At 41.8% G+C, this 18,658-nt stretch overlaps 1 protein-coding gene across 2 annotated transcripts; it reads left to right on the top strand.

Annotated features, from left to right (window-relative positions):
• The first annotated feature begins 5,709 nt into the window (after positions 1-5,709).
• LOC115656856 (serine protease inhibitor Kazal-type 6-like) lies at positions 5,710-17,784 on the top strand. 2 transcript variants are annotated; one of them, XM_030574049.1, is made up of 5 exons: positions 5,710-5,796; positions 7,977-8,002; positions 10,770-10,897; positions 12,040-12,074; positions 17,684-17,784. In XM_030574049.1, exons 1-5 carry the CDS (start codon positions 5,742-5,744, stop codon positions 17,686-17,688), a joined length of 249 nt encoding a protein of 82 aa, XP_030429909.1. In that variant the 5' UTR covers positions 5,710-5,741; the 3' UTR covers positions 17,689-17,784. The 2 variants fall into 2 exon arrangements, with proteins under 2 accessions (XP_030429909.1, XP_030429908.1); XM_030574048.1 differs by lacking the exon at positions 17,684-17,784 and having other exon boundaries at positions 12,040-12,140.
• Positions 17,785-18,658: the final 874 nt, after the last annotated feature.

Below are 18,658 nucleotides of genomic sequence, written 5' to 3'. Positions count from 1 at the left end.
CTCACAGACGCAGTGCCTCCTGCTGGCCATCTCGAGAATTAGCTCTTTCCAGCCCAGAGCACCCTCTGCAGGCTGGTGTCTCGCCTACTGGCCTCGTGTCCCTCCCAGACCCCGGTGTCCCTTTATCTTTGGGTGCTGCCCTCTAGCAGTGCCCCAACTCTGGGTCTCCCCTCCCAGGGGAACCCCCAACTCTCTGAACCCACCTTGCCTCAGTGGCTACTGTCAATCATTATCTAGCCCCCACTCCCTGGAGCTGACTGCAGTCTGTAAACCACTCATCAGCAGCAAAGGGGTTAGGGCCTGCTGCCTTTGCCTATCTCTGGGCTGCCCCAGTACTTATTTGGCCTTTTTAGCAAGGCCTGCAGCCTGGGATTTTTCCTGGCTGGAGCTCCCCAGCTCCCTCTGCCCTTCCCCAGCACTGTTCCACCTCAGGTACGCTTCTCAATTCCCAGGCAGCCAGGTCCTTCTTTCTCAGGAAGCTAGAGAGAGAAAGTGTGTTAGCTTCTGGCCCACAGCCTTCTTATAAAGGTCAGCTGGACTCTGATTAAGCTGGCCACAGTTGTGGCTGCGTTTCCCATCAGCCTACCTTTTCCCAGCTGCAACCCTCTCCAGGGCTGCTTTAACCCCTTCAGGGCCAAAGCGGGGTGACTACCCAGCTACAGGCCCATTTCTTCTTGCCAGCTGATCGGTTTGTTAGAGCAAATGGGAAAAATGCAGAGTTTTGCCAAAAAAGTGGGTTGCGACCCCTAGCAGGGTGCAGAGGAATGTGTGTGGGGAGGGAGAGGCAAGGGGCAACACCAGGCCTACATGGGAGGGAAGGCTCAGGAGAATGGCTCGGGCCAGGCCAGCCCCACGTGGGCAGGTGGCAAGGGGTCTTGGGTCAGCCCTGCATGCAGAGGGGAGCCTTTGGCTGGCCTTGAGCAGGCAGGCAGCAGGGGGTGCCTCAGGCCAGCCCCACCTAGATGGCAGAGGGCCTGGGATGGCCCTGTGTGGGCAGGAGGCAGGGAGGGCTCAGGGGAGGGCTTGTGCTGCTGGGGGAGGGGGGAAGGGAATTTGGGCTCAGGCCCTAGTGGTGTCCCATTTTCCCTTTGGGAAAATATGGTCACCCTAGTCATTGAAGCTCTCCAGTTCAAAGAAGAGCATTATTAAGCAAAAATGACTGAGACTAGAAAGTGTAACATCAATAAGAGGCACGCCTTAACTATATGTAATACTTCTAGCTCTACTTATAATGCCTGGCACTTACATAGCATCTTTTGTCCCAGGTTCATTGTTAAAATATTAGTATATTTTGGTATCCACAAGAGCACGATCAAATCATACAGAAGCATAAATAATGTAATAATAAATAAGTATGTTAAAAGAATTTACAAACCAGCTGCACTATACTGAACTATTTGCCTAGGATTTTATCTTTAAGGGAATCAGAAAATACAAAAATGAAATCAAAACATCAGCTCTTATTTCCGCAGGTGGCTTTGCTCATACTGAAGGGCCAGTTAAGTCTGCCATGGATGGAATCCTCTTCTGTCTCTCACAGAGAAAGGATCCTTTGATCCTCCCCAGCATGTGAAAGCAGGGAAAACTGACCTTCCTTTAGGCAAAAATCCAAATGATTCAGCATAGGCCAGTTTCTTAGGAAATACATAATCGGATTCTCAAACTACTCTGTTCCTAAATCTCTTTGAGTAAGGCTTTGCTACTTAAGGCTCTGATCCTGCAATTCATGACACATAGTCAGACTGCTGTATCCACTCACATGCATCAAAGTGAACGATAAGAGCCTGTGCTCTGGTCTACATACAAACGTGCATAAATATAACTAACTGAGTTTTAACTCACATCATTTGTTATTCCTGAATGCATTGAGCGTATTCTACTAACTGGGTGTACACAGACTGACGTTAAAACAACAAAAGGTATGAATTCAAACTGATTTAGTTATTTTGGCACAAGTTGAGGTGCAGACAAGTTGTAAGTTTTTATTTGCAGCATGCCCCCAACTCCTTCAAGCAACTTGCTGCCCCCAATTAAAGGCACAGCCACATGAGTGGGAAGCATTCAATACAAATGGACTCTTTCTGGAATGCAGGAAGACAACATCCTCCCATGTGAAACAAAAATACATGGAGCTGCTAAATTAATGCTTGTAAGCAGCATACATGTGTTATATTTGACTTGCAGTGTACAAGAACATATATTAACTATTATGCAACGTGCCACTTATATGATGTTCTATCCACCCATGTTGTGTATATAAAATGATGACATACATTCATTATATATGAAATACATACTTTCTGCCTATGTGGGCTTGTCAGATCATATCAGACCCATTAGAGGTGATAAGCTTTCAGTCACTGAGTAATTCCTCCCCCTCCTCCCCAAGATAACAAGACACAGGGATAAGAAGGTGGAAAAGGTAATATACGGTAACAAAAGTATAAAATTATGGGACAGTACACAATTAAAATAGAGCTACATATATTCAAAAGACTACTTAAGGTAAAATCTTGGCCTCATTGAAGTCAATGGCAAAACTCCCGCTGACTTCTGTGTGGCCTGGATTCCACCCCTAGAATCTAATACAAATAGTATATTTACCATAAGTTTCAATGATACAGATGCTAATGAGATCAATTCAGATACTTGAAAGTAACTGTACCAAATAAATATGAACTCTCATTCATCTACAAAAGATATTTTTTCCCCTGGCTAAAATCCCCCAGCCAACCTCAGATCTCTCAGACCTTTCTAGGTTTGTAATAATAGTTAATGAGAATGAAGTATTCATTTTTATGCAGCTAGCAAATGATAAAGCTAAATGTCAAATGTTGGTAGTAAGATGAGGTTCACACGAAGCATACTGCAGCAAACAGGAGGCCTCTGCAAAGCTCACCTGCTGCCTAAGATGAAGCATTATTTGAGTAACATGAATATATATTAGTTGTTTTTGCTGGCATTGATTCTAAGAAGTCTTCTCACGTGCTTCAAAGTACACGTGTTGTGCTGAATCAGGGCCCTAATGGATGCTGTTTAGAGTTAGCTTGTAGCTGTATTAAATTTTGAGGTTTTGCAGCTTGACATTATCTCACTTCAGAAAGTGAAAGAGATATAGACCTGCTTTAGCAATTGTATTTCAAAATTCAGGGAAACTCCAGAACTTGGATGATCCCTCTAGATTCAGTTAAAAATAACGAAGCCTTGTCGGTTTCAGAACCTGTACTGAAGGCATGAACTGCGAAGTGGCATAGAACAGGCATATGGAATTTTTGCTAGGGTAAGATAAATACCCAAACACTAAAAACAAATCTTTAGAGGAAACCCCCACTCCCACCCTCCAGAATGATCCTCTCTTTCCTTCCTCCTTTTCCACAAAGAAATTCCCACCTCACTTCCTGTCCCAGTTCAGAAGATTACAGACAAGAAAGAACATTTGTGATTTCTCCCTAGGTTCACTGGATTAATGTTGTCATTGCAGCAGCCAGAAGAATCCAGAATTCCATACACGGAGCAATGAGGCAAGAGAACATAATGAAATGGGATTGAATTAGGGAGATTTCCTCATGCCCAAGTGCGGGGGAAGCAGTGCATTCTCTCAAGCTACAATTTCAAAGTTTCATTGCATTCTTGAGTGCCTTAGTCTTGCTCAAAAACTAAGCATAAAATGACCACCTTCCATTTTCCTCAGGCTTTGCTTATGTTGCTTAATGTTGCCACATGTCAATATCAGAGAGGAATCAGAGCAGAAAACATTTATTCAGAATTCTGCTCAACTTTGAGAGATTTAGTAAAAAGGGGACCCAAAGAAGGATCCACTCCCATTCCACCTTTTCCAAAACAAAACCTGATTGACAATCCAAACCAGCATCGATTTTAGTCAAATCCTATCCTTTGAGAATGTACTTTACAGAGAAGTGCAAAGAGATCAAAACTCAGAATACAGAAAACTTAGGACTTCTGAGAAATTCAGAACATTTAAATGAAGATGAAGCAAAAGGCAGCAGAAGTAAAGCGAATTTTGTCTCCCTCTCCCTGTTGTTTGCTACACAGTGTTTCTGTCCTTCTCCCCTCTAAGTAGGGAGTTGGGATCTGACAGGGTCTTTTACTTGCTCCACACTTTCCTAAAATAATCAGGAGCAATAATGTCAATTCACCAAACAAAAGGTCTTCAGGCAAAGCAGACAGCTTGCTGATCAATACTACTATTGATCTCTGTGCTCTGCGTATGAGCACAAGTTGGTAGGACCCATGGTCATCTTCCACTTAGGAGTATTTTCAGTTTGGAAATGTATCCTGGGATTTCTGTGAACTAATGGCAAACTGACTCTTGCAATGGTAAAACCCCAAGCCCTACTGTGACATTCAGGGATTGGGAGGATCTTTTTTGGATAATACTGAATTTGTGATTGTGCAGTATCTGTTTTGTGATGATGTGACCATATAACGCCAAATGTCAAGTCCTTTTTTTACTGCAGATGGACTCAAACCCAAATATGGGACCTAAACACTCAGTTCTCATTGAGCTGTGTGGAAGTTCAGATCCAGATCTGAACTCTGTTCCATCTGGAGTTTATACCAATATCATAGAGCAAAGGGAGAATGATACTCATTCATCAGCAAATCATTACATTTTGATTTGTTTTAAGAAGCCCAAATGATACACCATTTGTTGCACTGGAAGTACTGAAGATTCAAGGAAGTGTGGGGGGATGCAGGGAGAAAGTTGCCCTTAGTCTCCCCCAGAAGACAACACTAGATAAGGTGGTGAATACCGAATAATTTGAATAGTTTCCACCAGCTGTTCACTTCATCTATTAGCTCCTCTTTAAGGTAGTGTGTTCCTTCACCTGACTCACATAGTGATGTTTCTGGTCCTTGATTTGACAACTGAAACTTACTAGCATCAGAATAATGAAATATAAGTATAGAATGGCAAGTACTTCTGTGATGCTCTTGCTTCCATGAAAATGGTGTATTTGTGTGAAAAAAACAAAACAATCTTTTCCCAAACACCCGGGAAAACATTCCTAATGAGTGGATAACAAGCAACATGAACGAGGTCAAACCAAACAGCTGTTCAGAATTCAAATGACTGTTTGTAGGCCAAATATTTGCAGCTTTCAGCCAACATACCAGGCTTCCCAAGCTCAAAAAACCTGAACGCATGAAATTCACAAGCCAAGGGCCACATTCCATCATTTCTATCCACAGCTGTTGAACTGAACTCGTTTCTCAAATTTGGAGACACCAAATAATTTAATCATTAAACTCTCTTGGGGTGAATCATCTGGAATATGCCCAATGGGAACCAGTTTGTTCCATTGTAAATCCCCCTTTGGGGACTGGTGTACACCCATGGGCGTCAATAAGGCACTAGCAGCCACCAATAATGAGCCACCCTATTGAGTCACTGCTTTAAAGGTGCAACATGCTGGAAATACAGTAGTCAGTTGGGAAATGGAGATTGTCTAACATGCAATACATCTCCCTTATCCACAAGATCCAAGCTCTGACTCCTGTGATGTGTATAAGTATAGGGGTAAACACATTCAGACAAGGACATTGCTTACAAACTGGCACTACCTAACAGGCACCACCTCTCTGCTCATGCCAATTACCATGTCAGGGTGATTTCACAGTCATGGTGACTGCTGCATATATATACGTAAGCTTTGGGTAGGAGATTTACTTAGCAAAGCACTGACTGATGTGAAAGAGACCAGACACCCAGCTCCACCATGAAGATGACAGGAGTCTTTTTACTCCTCACTCTGGCAGTTTTCTGCTTTTCTGGTGAGTACATTTTGTTATTTCCTGATATTCTGGAATAGCTGGTGATGGCCTAGTGCATTATCCCCTGGATGATGTAGTTAGCCCAGCCCAGTTTCTAGGCAGAGAGACGAGAGGGAGCCTTAAGGGACAGATGCACACACTGCTCAGGGGAGTTCTTCTTTCCAGGTATCAGTGCAGTGGCTTATTCTCTTTCCGTGCATGTGGAAGGAATAGTGGAGCCTGACCAAGTGCCCATGTTTAGATGCTGGAAGAGAGCTGCACTAGCAAGTGAACTCTTGTGGACCACTTAACAAGCAACATCTCAGCATCTTTAACAAATATGAGCAAAGGGAACCTATTTCTTGCTGGTGGTGCAAACCGGGGATGTCTCCCATTCTGTGGTTAAAGGGTGAGTCTGGCAGTGAGAGCTTGATTGATAGAATCCTCTAATGGTTGGAGATATATTTGAGAGACCAGAGGGCTCCAGGCTACAGTATGGTAAAATATTGAGCTGGTCCATCCCGCAGGAAATTCCAACATTTCAAAATTAGTTTTTATCCCAAATTGGGACAAGAAGTTGAAATTTCCAATTTTTTTCCCCACACAATGGAAATTATGAACATTTTTAGTCTGGAAACATCAAACTGCCCTTATTAAAACATCCATTTTGAGACTATTGAAACATTATACCATGAATACTAAGTACAATATTTTTTATAAAATGTTAACTTTAAAATTACATTATATTTACATATGAAAGGTGAAACAAGCCAAGAAAATCGGAATGAAATACTCCATTTTGATTTTAAATTTATTTGGTATTTTTCTTTTGAAACCTTTCAGTTTTGACAAAACACTGTTTTCTGACAGAAAACTGTTCTGTCAATTTTTTTTTTATTGGTTTCAGTAGTTTACTACTGGCATTCTAAGATAAAAATAATGATTCTGTCTTCTGGATTTCACAGTGCATCTTGTCTTAGATTGCAAGGTTTTTGTAGCAGGCACTGCCACTCTCTTTGGGTCTTGTTCACAGCCAAGTATACAGTTGGCACTAAACAGTTAATAAAATTAATGACATCTTGCCTTTTAGAGGAGGTGGCCTGAATCTGATTCTGTTCCAGGATGATGCAAACATGGGATTTGGTAGTATACAAGAGACTGAAATTGATGCAAGAACTATGTGTAACTTTTGCTACTATATATTTGATCATTGGTTGTGCTAGACAAGAGTTTTGACAGAGATCTAAGAGTGTTAATTAATGTTGGGTCACACTCAACAAACTCTATGACATTGTAGTTTGTGAAAACCATGTGTACAGGACACTTTGACGTCTCTCACCTTTTGGAAGCCACGACTGTTACAGGAGATGCCCAACATATACACATCCCAAGAGAAAGAAAACGGTGTCATTCCAAGAACAGCTGATTTCTTCTTTATAGTGTTATTATTTATATTAATGTTTCACTTGGAGGACCCAATTGAGATCAGAGGTGCTGAACATACATAAAATAAGGAACAGACCCTGTCCCCAAGAGCTTGCAGTCCATATAGACAGCACAGATCCAGAGTGAAAGAAAGACTTTATTATTATCCTCACTAGTGACCTTGCTACTAGACCTTACTAGTGAGGATAATAATGAGGAAATCAAGGGTCAGAAAGATTAAGTGACTTAAGAAAGGCCACAGAAGGAGTTTATAGTAGGACTAGGAATTGAGCCTGGGTCTCTTAACCCCAGCCTGGCATCTTAACCGTTAGACCATCCTGAGTTAACTGAGTAGTAAGCACAAAACTGACTCCCTTTAATCTTGCTTTGATGTGTTCATTTGACTGAAAGGGGCTTTGTTCCCTCTGATAGGCAAAAACTGTGCTAGAGGCTGACACAGAATTCAAATATCCAGAAGTAAAGAACATTTGTTAGTAGTTATAATAAGTCTTGATAAATGTATTGTATTCAACACTGAAAAACACTGCCATTATTTACCTCAAAGGAGGTAATATTTCATGAATGACCCACGAATACAGGAAACCTCTCAGTAATATTTACTAGCTACAGTTAATCCAAAGTAACAGTGGCTTTTTGTGGCTAGCATGGCACAAAGCAACCAATATGAACTGGTGAATCTTTCCCCAGGTGTTTAACTGAATAGCCTTCAAACATTTTGCTTCATTTGATCTTTTGTGTCTGTGATTTTGTTCCAGGTGCTGCCAGTCAAAATGGGAGCCAGGTGAGTCATTTTCCCTTGATCAAAAATAAATGGTTTGGAATGATTGCAGAGTCAAGATCTGTGGCAGGAAAAACAGTAAAAATTAAATGGGAAGTATTTGAAAGAGTAAAATACAAGAATGCTACAGGATCTAGACACGCAATTTTCACACAGTCAGACTAATAGCATTCAGGTCCAGATTTTTAAAGATATCTAGGCATTGCTGCACTCAGCATTGCAGTTCCAAATAAATTAATGTCCTAAATCTCATTTTTAAAAGTGACTTAGGCACTTAGGAATCTATATTCCATTGACTGTCAAGTGGGTCCCATATCCCAAACCATGTGCCTGAGAGAACTCCACTTACCTCCAATGATATTCCAACCCCATCGAGGAGGCAGGAATAAAACCCACAAACAAATGCTGCACTCAACAACAAACATTTTCATCTGAGCAAAGACAAGCCCTCGGGTTTTACTGGGGATGATTTGAAGATGGGGCAGCTATAGGGAGTCACCTATACATATCCTCCAGCTAGTAAAATGTACCCAGTCCCCAACCCCTGAATATCCAAAATAATGCTCTCCAAAGTGATTAAGAGTCCAAAAAGCCACCCAGTCCCAGTCCCAAACAGAGTACCTTCCAACCCTTGCAGTGGTGCTGGGGCTTTAGTCCAGCGTGAGTTCGGACTGCTGCTGAGCTCTGGTCTCTAGTGCATGGACTGGTGTCAGTCTCCTTAATCCCTGGGCTGGCTGGGACTCCTCTGCTGTGTCCGGGCTGTTCTATCAGCCTGGCTACAGACTTGGATCCAGGTCAGCTCCTCACAGCCATTGCAGCAGTTCCACACCATTCAGTCACAGAGGACACCCTCGCCCTCATATGCCTGCCAGCTGGCCCAGAACCAATTAGTTGGCCTACAGCCAGTCCCTCATCCTTGTTGTGGAGTGACAGTTCCCCCCTCCAGTGAGAGGCAGGCTGGCAGCAGGAGGCCAAGGGTGGAATTTCCTCCCAGGCTTTAACTAACCAGAGCTCAAGAAGGTGGAGCATTTCTAGGGAGTGACTTCTTCACAGTTATAAAAAATGTTTGGGTGAAATCCTGGCTCCGTGATGGAAGTCAACATAAATCTTGCCACTGATTTCAACAGGGCCAGGATTTCATTCTTTGTCTGCATCTTACCCATCAACTAGGATCTTGCATTGTCACAGGTAAATCCATGTTAACTTCATTTAAGGCTCTGATCCAGCAAAGCACTTAAGGATATGCTTGAGTTCAGTGGGACTGCTCATATGCTTAAAGTTAAGCATGTCCTTAACTGCTTTACTGGGTTAGCAACATACTGAGACTTTATTTCTTGTGGCTCTCAACTTGTGCCAATAAAGCACAGCTAAGTCATGTGGTGCCAATCATATAGGAAGGGGTGATGGGGTTCTCCATCACTGCAGCTATCCTCCAGTTAGCATCAGCAGATGAGTAATCCAGAGAGATAGGAGGAAGAGTTTTCTCCTTAAACAGGGGCAATACAAGGATGAAATATTTAATAATCACGAGTCTTTCCTAGCGTCAGACGAAAATCCAGTTTAAATTGCCTAACCTGACAAGTTACAAATTGTGAGTCAAGCTTGGCAGACCCAATCTAGGATTGTTTCACAGTTTGTAGGGCCTGCTGTCCTCCTGGGCCTTGCACCATTGCTCTGAAAACTAATACATTTGGATTCCAACCTTCAAAGAAAAGGCACTCCATCATCACAGGACCTCCCTTAAGAATAACCTGCTTCTAATCCCTAAAAATTCATACCTAGGCATTATCAGCAAAGTACCTCAGCTAGACATAGCTATCACAGTGGGTTTAAGGATAGAAATGGTTCCAAAGGTAACCAGAAGCCAAATCACATGGAGTTTTCAAGATTAAAACCATTACCTTGAAGTCCACATGGGAGTAGATGAGAAGCCCATGGAGTTCATGTGTTTACAGAAGTAAGATCAGGAATGACACTTTGCTTGGTTGGAACCAGTATGGACCTTGAAGCTGGGTCAGGAGCTGTTCTGGCTTGGGAAGGATAGTTCTTTTTCTAATTCTGCCATCCTCAGTTTTATCCCCGGGTCCATAACTGATGCAGCAGTAAGGTAGATTTAAATTGGGATTCTTCTTTCTACAATTTTTTTTTATGTTTAATAGCTGCACAGTTGAACGAGTCCTGCCTGCAATTTTGCCCAGCTAGTTCTTCTCACAGTTATAAGATGAGTTGGAAGCTGCTACTTTCAGGGATCCAGGAGACTGATCACCCTTTGAATGAATCTAACATGTCCTCAGGAACCTGACCTTCTCCACAATAAAGAGCGACTCACAACTAGTGTTGGTTGAAAACTTTCATAACTCACATTTTTTCAAAGAAAAACAAGATAATTTTTTCATGGGAGTTTTCACAAAACATGTTCCCATTTTCCCAGCAGCTCTACTCCCTACAGCCCTCTTCGAGCCTGTCCTTCAACACAGACAGGCTCGAAGGGATAGCAAACCCTAGAAAGATGTTATACACCTGGCTCTGCTGGTGGTAGATACTTCTCAGTGGGAAAAATTGGCTTGTTGTTTCCATTGTTTTAACTACTCCTGATAGATTGAGAGCCAGATCCTCAGCTGGTGTAAACGTGGGTAGCTCCACTGACTATGCTGATTCACACTACTTGAGGATCTGGCACAAGGAGTAGGCAACCCCATTATTATTGTAATTGTAGATGAAAGAAATGAGGAAGGAAATTTTAAATAAAATGACATTATTTTGTTTATAGGTTGACTGCAGTGAATTTAAGAATGTAGAGAGAGGTAGAGAGACCTACTGTTCAAAGATCTACGAACCTTATTGTGGCTCTGATGGCAAAACCTATAAGAACAAGTGTTCCTTTTGTGCAGCAGTCACGTAAGTACAGAAACAAGGAACTGCTCCTGAGGCATTAAAACTTTGAAAAGAATTGATTTATCTGTCACTTCTATAGATCTTATTATCCCATAGCGTTGCCCCCATGTTCAGAATCTCTATGTGTTTGCCTATTTGCTCAGTTTCTATAGAGTTTCTCTCAATAATGAGACCAAATTGATTAAAATACTGTTCACTAGAAGTCAGTGGAGAGCTCCCTATCTCAGCAGAGATTAGAGACTAGACAATCAAAAGGTGAGACCACTGAGCTACATCTCCCAAATGAGGCATTTGCTAACAAGAAATCTGGGACGTTAACAACTTTGTATAGGATTGATAAGTATTGGAAGTGTCAGAAGAGTTTACTCATGAAATAAGAATAAAAAGTCTAAACAAAAAAGAAATCCACTGTAGTTAGGAGCCCTCCTGTTTCGATCAGGGTCGATGCAACGGCAGAGTATCATTCATGGATATAATATGGGTGGTGGCCATCTTGCTGAAAATTAGTGTCAGGCTAAATTCTGTGGTCTTTTATGTGTGAAAACATCCCCATTGATTTCCTAACAGTATGGCAACCCAGGCTCATACAGATAGTGAACAAATTACCTTCCGGGCTGTTGAAGAACTTGAATAGGAGATAAAAGCATTAAACATTAGATATTTTCCACCATTTGTGAACTCAAGATGGCAATGTCTTAATTCTAGAGATAGGCAAACCAGATTGTCTGACATATGGAGTGACGCAACCTGTGTGCAAAACTTGAATCCCAGTTTTCACATTTAGTTAAAGTATAGTATATTAATTTAATTTTCTTGCAACTCTGGGCATTGTGGTTTTGTACAGAATCCTAAGAGAAAAAATTCTGCAACAAAGGAGGCAGTTTTTGCAATATTTCTGGCTCAACATCATAAGAGGAGATCCTTCTCTCATGAGATTTCCCATCGAAGTTTGAAGGCCCAAGAGGTTTGATAGTTCACATGAGCATCTATGCTATAATCTGTGAGGGGAAAATAGCCAAGGAATGGCTCTATCAATCTAATAGAAAACTACAGATTCTTTGTTCACAAGTGGGTCAGTTGGGGACTTTAGTCTGTAACATCAAGTTTACTGCCTCTAATTTCTCTGTGTCTTCATTTTCTCCTAGGAAAAGTAATGGGACACTGAGTCTGAAGAAAACTGGTGAATGTTGAATGAATCCCCATTGTATCTGAGTCTGAAAGTCCTGATTACACTATCTGTATCCATTATCGGTTTGGATCATATCACTGTCTCTTGAGTTTACTTTATTAAACAAGCAAAGCAGGAGAAATTTTAGTCCATTGTTTCTTGTCAAGAAGAAGGGATTATGGACTGTAATGCTGTATATGAGTTCTTTTCAGTATATAGAAAATAATTACAGAGCAGTAATTCCAGAGAACAAAAGATATAATACTGCTATGTTCATGATATACACACAGAGAAGTTAGATAAAAACATAAAATACCCTTTCTGGAAGGCTGCAATGTAACACTAACACTACTTGATATTTTTAGAAATCAGAACCCTAGCACACAAGAACCCCAAAACAGAGAGAGAGAAAGCAGGCTGCTTCCTAAAATAGAAAGGCTCACTCAACCTACCATACTCTAGGCAGACTCTCTGCAGACTGACTGCTGCTGGACCCCAATTACATGCTTTCTTGCAGAGCCATCTAGCATGCAAACAGGACCAGAAATTAAAGTGATTGTTTGACAAAGCTATCTCCACTTAAGTTTGATCAGTAGTGGCTCTTTTTCACCTCTCATAAGCTGGCTTTACATGTCTCATTTGTAGGCCTGAACAATTGTCTGGTTTGCTCTTATACTTTGGACTATTACTGCTTTACTGGGCTCTTGGATCGCTTGTTTTGGCTTTGTTTGTTCCCCTTTTCATTTATCATCTGTGAATATTCCAGGCAATGGGTTCACTAGAAGAAATGTTCATGAAAACTGAGAATGTTTAGCAGATTTTTTGCGGGTGTTAAGGGAAAGCAAATTTTAAGCTTGAAACATATCAGTCTGGTTCAGAATAAAGCACTGATAAAAACTGCAACAACGTGAAAAAAGAGGAAGAGATCTCTCTGCCCTTATTCACCTTTTAAAGGTGAATGAATTTGGAAGACAGACAAACAGACAACACACCAAACTCCTCATTTATCAATCCAGACCATCATATTGGGGAATCGGCCTTAGCACACTGTACAGTGCAACAGAATGACTGATGGGGAATTTCACAGTCAAAAGGAAGTTACAACTGGGCTTTGTGAATGGGGCACTTACTGAGCAGAGCACTAATAGATATTGAACACAGATCTGACAACCATCCCCATCGTGAAAATAACAGGTGTCTTTGTTGTCTTCACTATGATGATAATTTGGCTTCCTGGATGAGTAAGTTTTGGTCCCCTTTGTTGTGCCGAAAAGGCAACTGACAGTGTAATCATCTGTTGCTAACAAGCCTCAATTAACCTCTTCAAGGCCCCAGACAAGGAGAAGGAGGGCACATTAGTGACGGGAGCACATTCTATTCTACTCTAGGAAGTCCTCTCTGCTGGTTGGTGGGTCACCACTTATTACCTTCTCTATTCTGTTGTGAAGGCTGGAGCTAATTGGCTCCCATGTGTGTTAGACTTAGCTAGAAAGTTTGGAGGTTGGCAGGGAGGAGCATCACTAGGACACTAAACTCTGGATACCATACTGAGCCCTTGCAATGATGTATCTGTAAACTAAGAATATGACCAACTTCTTCTTAATCCTTTTTTAAATGATTGGTGCACAAGGAATGTGTCCTCTGTTGGTGCTGTGGTTTTAGGGTGAGGGTACTGGGCTCAAGGGGTGAGAAAGGAGGTTTATCAGATGGGTTTTGGTAAGTCATGTTTTCTTGTCTTATACCAGTTTCTTTGTTTGGGGGTATATTCCTTGGGTTCTGTTTTAGCATCTCCAAGCTTCCATCCTCCACTAAGGCAACATCTTGCATTTTAGAAAGTGTGAGTTAGTGCAAGACTGTGCATAGACATAGGTGCCGACTCTGTGGGTGCTCCAGGGCTCAAGCTCCCACAGAAAAAAATAGGGGGTGCTCACAACCCACCAGCCACAGCTGTTTGGCGGGGTGGTTGATCAGCTGTTTGGCAACTGGTAGGAGACGCTGTGGGAAGGGAGGAGAGCAGCCAGTGGTGGGCTGGTGGCAGGCCTTGGGGGAGGGGGCAGAGAGGGGATAGGAAGAGGTGGAGTGAGGAAGGGGCGGAGCAAGGGTGGGGCCTCAAGGGACGGGACAGAGAGAGGTGGAGCACCCACTGGGAAAAATAAAAGTAAGCACTAGTAATAGAGGAAAGTGGTAGCTCAGTGTAATATTTATCATCATCTATAGGCTTTTTTGCTTCTCTTATGGTTTACAGCTACTATATCCAGCCACATATGAATAAAAAATGTTCAGCTGAGAATCGAGGGTGTTCATTCATTTTGAGTCATACACAATCTGTAATATTGCATATTGTGGAGATCATAAATATACAGAGCCCTTTGTCTGACATCTGGAACCTTCTGGAAATCCAGATTATTTAAGGGAGAGTTCAGCCTCATGTGCAGCCTTAGACATTAGTGCTGAAACAAGCTGAATAAGTGGCTAATTCCAAGAAGAACTGATTCATCTCTGGAAGCTGTTGCTGAGGTCATTTGAGACCAAGTGTTAATTTCACTCCCTGGAGCATATCTTGCCTATGATTAGCTCACTCCTGCAGAGAGGACATCCAGAAGAGTGCTGCTGTAAGGCTGTGGCATTCTGGACACTGCTTTGACATTATTTCAGACGTGATTGAAGTAAAAAATAAAACCTAAATCAACATTCTGAATTCTTTGAAAGAAATATCTTTAGGAATCCACAGCTGGCATAAATCAGTGCAACTCCAGTGAGGTCAACAGAACTATGCTGTTTTATACAAGCTAGAGTGTGTCCTCAGAACCAGCTGCGCGACAACTTCTAGTGGAACAGTAAATCCTGAGGAATGTTCTCTGTCCAACAATAAACAGATCCAGTCATTATGTACTAGAATCATTTACAGCTCCATTCTCATCCCATTAGGGCAGAAATGTCCATGCCATCTTGTTTGCTGGGATAGGTTTCATTCCATTTTTTGATAGATGAGTGTTTTGAATTTAATTTCTCTCCAACATTGTATCATGCATGTCTGTGTGTTTGTTCCATGAATTGCCAGTCAGGATGATAAGATGAGTCCACTTATTACTGCTACTCATCTATCACATTTCCCAGATCAGTATAAATGGGTTGCACCACACTTTGGTTGAGATGTCTATGTATGAGAAACACTAAAACCAATAAGAAAATCTGGAAGGAATCAAGCAGGAAAACTACTGCAGTGCCATCACACCAAGGGAGTAAATTGCTGTGGTCCAGCTATCCATGTAGTCAATACAATCTGTACTTAGACCGTATGAGACACAAAGCCAGATCCTCATCTGTCATAAATAGATGTAACTCCATTAAAATCCCCAAAGCTACATTGATTTCCACTAGCCAAGAATTTGGGCCACAGAGAGCAACAGAGAAGGGCAATGGGTACTGTTTATCTTGAATTGTCTCTTAATCTTACACAAACTCTTCTGGAACTTTTATTCAATAGCTCTGCATTTCAGGGCCAATTCCTTGTATGTGTCAGCTCTGCTAGCTAGTTCATACCAATAGAGTTGTGCCATATCAGATATTACATGTAACAGAAAAAGCTGTAGGGTCATCCCTTCCCCCCAACCCTAGATAGTACTGAAACTCTTGTCCCACATGACTGTCAGCGGGCGAGTTAGTCAGACAGACAGGAGGCCTTGCTTTCTCCTCATAGGCAGAGAGGAAATGAGGGAAATCTTGAACCTGAGTGTATAAAATTGGACCAGAATGAGAACCATTTATCCACTTCTCTGAACTGTGGAGCCATAGAAGAAACAGGTGGCAAAAATCATCTAAAGTGTTATAATATTCTCTAGCTGGGAGGTGAACGGGGGTACCTGCAAGCCACCACTAGATGTCACTAATTGCCCAATGGTCTACCAGTCTGTTTGCAGCACTGATGGTAAAACATACAGCAACAACTGTACGCTTGGTGGACCAATCAGGCAAGAGCAGAAATAAATGACTAATTCTGAATGAAAAAAAATATTCTCAGAGCTGATCCACCCTGAAGCATTTATTTCCCCAACATGTGGCCACAAACCAGATGGTATATTTATTGGTAGCTTTTTGTGGATGGGTAGGTATGTGCTAGAGGGTGCAGGATTCAGCAATTTCTGTGAAGTTGAAGTGATTCCACCAGAACAAAATGAGGCTGTTTCAAATTCATTATAGATCATTCCCAACCCAGTTTATGAAGCCTCTGCAAAGAGCTGTGTATCAGTTTTGAGCAAGGAGACAAGGAGACTTGGTTTTCCATCCCCTACACCTTGTAAAGTCACTTACACCAATAAAAAGTAGGGCTTGAATACTGCAATTTTGACTTGGTAGCATTTTGTATCCACTTTGCACTGGCTACATGACTATACAAGGTGCAAGGCAATGGAGAATCAGGCCAGGAAGAGGTGCCATAGGGAAATGAACCTTTTAAAAATGAGTGTACAGGCCATTAAATGCAGAGACTCATAGGCCAGCCATTTTCAGATATATTATAGAAAAGTGTTAATAGACCTTGGGCAAAACTTTGAAAAACATCTTAGAGATGTAGGAGCCCAAGTCCCACTGACTTTCAAGGAAACGTAAGCACCCAAATAACTTTTGAAAATAGGGGCGAGGCTCCTATGACACATAGGTGCTTTTGAAAATATTACCCCTTGACTAATTGTATTTTGGAATAAGATCTTGAAAAGCCTATTGTAACATATTTCCCCAAGAAACCATTGGTGCTGCTCTTTTCTTAAAACTCTTTTTAATCTCTGCCAGCATTACTGTGTTGATGCTGCTGGTGGTTACCATTTTGCTGAGAAATGATAGCTGTAGTGACCTTGGTTTTGGTTTTTGTCAGGCAGATTGTAGCTGGCTTTAGCTGAAATTGACTAGTAGAACAAAAGATTTAGGGGGAGACTTCCAGAGGAACGGAGTGGAGTCAGGTGCCCAGCTCCCACTGAAAATCAACAATAGCTAGGTGTCTAACTCCCATTTGTGCCTTTGGAAATCTCCCCTCTAAATTTTAAGCCATAATATCCAAAGGCTTCCGATACTAGAAAAACTAGATAGGCCTAGTGGCAGGAGATCAAAGGAAGAGCACCATCAAACCTCTATGTTGAGATTATTCAGTTGAACAGTATATAAATATTTAGGGGTGGAGGGAGAGTGGGGGATGAGAAGAGTGAACTGTTTTATCTGAAATTAATTTTTCCTTTATAAAAAAGTCCAGTAGAATGGTAGTAGAGAATTTTTAAAACTAGTCTGTAAGCTTCTGTAGCAGAGATATTAGCTATCTGATTGTATGGACTGGTTTAAGATTCTCTAGAAAGGTTCTCATTCTAATTCTGTGGGTTTTTAGTTCAATTTCTACAGAACTCTATTAATTTTATCCCTATTAAATTGTATAGGACTCATCTATAAGGGTTCTACCCTCAAATACATGTGCACAACTCTCGAAGTCCAGTTGCATATCTGAGGGCAAAATTTGGCCCATCATGTATGAATAAGTAGCATCTATTGGGTTAGTTCACTGGAAAACTTGAAATGTTTAACTTACTGATTATACATTTAGATCATTCTCTCTCTCTCTTTCTGTGTTTCTTCTGCAGGGTAAGTTGTGCAAAAATTAACATGAGGAACCCTGCTGCAGGTCTGAGGATGAATGAAAGTGCTTTCACTTTCCACAAGCAGATCACCGCACAGAGAGACATCTCTGCTCTTTTCAGGCTGATGGTGTCACTGTCTCTTAATTTGCTTGTTCAATAAAGCATACTAAGCAAAACTGTTTGTCCGTTTTCATTCAGAAAGGGAATGTGGTCTTTGACGTCTCCTACAAACTCTTTCCAGATTATTGGAAAAGCATTAATTAGCATGGCAGGTCAAGAAATTATTTTCTTTTTACAGTAAAAAATTTCAGGTTTATGTCAAAAAGCTGAAAACCCAAAGACTCTCATGTACATTTCTATGTATGTTGCAGATGCTGCTTATTCTCAGTCTGGTTTCCCTACAGTGGAAGGGTGTCTCCTGATGAAGCCGTGGAGCCAAAGACCGCAGCTGTCTTTTCCAGTTCTCCTGATGTTTGCTGCCTCTGTCACAGTCCTAGCTACAAGGCATATTTTAAAGCAGGCTAGTTACCCTTATCCCTTGCCAACACTCAGTATGAACCTGGTGGACCTTACTGTTCACAGACACAACTCCAGCACTTTTTGTCCCTTATGAGATTCCCCCCCGTCTCACCCCAGCCTAAAGTAGCTTTGTTATTACCTTGTCTCTAGTCAGATTACACTCTTGCCTTAAAGTGGTTCTGGCCAACAGACCACTCTGCCCTGCATCTGTGGGCAGTTATATGGACTCTGGCCCCTATGCTGTCCTACCCTGAAAGCAAGGGCACTGTAATTGATTCTGGCCAGTGGGCCGTACTGCCCTGACTGCAAGGGCAGCCATATTGTCTGCAGTCTCTGGGTTGTACAGCTTTCAGCCTAAAGACAGTCAGGTAGACTGTAACCATGGTGGTATCACAACTCCTCCACGCCCCAAAGGAGGACAGGGTGTGCATACCGTGTGACACGCTTCCTCACTTCCCT

Source organism: Gopherus evgoodei, chromosome 8, assembly GCF_007399415.2.
Source record: "Gopherus evgoodei ecotype Sinaloan lineage chromosome 8, rGopEvg1_v1.p, whole genome shotgun sequence".
NCBI lineage: Eukaryota > Metazoa > Chordata > Testudines > Testudinidae > Gopherus > Gopherus evgoodei.
The sequence above is the reverse complement of the archived record's forward strand: the minus strand, read 5'-3'. Positions and strand labels throughout refer to the sequence as shown.

Bases quoted from the DNA above. Each gene is read 5' to 3' on its own strand.
- LOC115656856 (XM_030574048.1), top strand. From the start codon at position 5,742: ATGAAGATGACAGGAGTCTTTTTACTCCTCACTCTGGCAGTTTTCTGC. The intron at 5,797-7,976 runs GTGAGTACATTT...ATTTTGTTCCAG, and splicing joins GGCAGTTTTCTGCTTTTCTG to GTGCTGCCAGTCAAAATGGG. The intron at 10,898-12,039 runs GTAAGTACAGAA...ATTTTCTCCTAG, and splicing joins TCCTTTTGTGCAGCAGTCAC to GAAAAGTAATGGGACACTGA.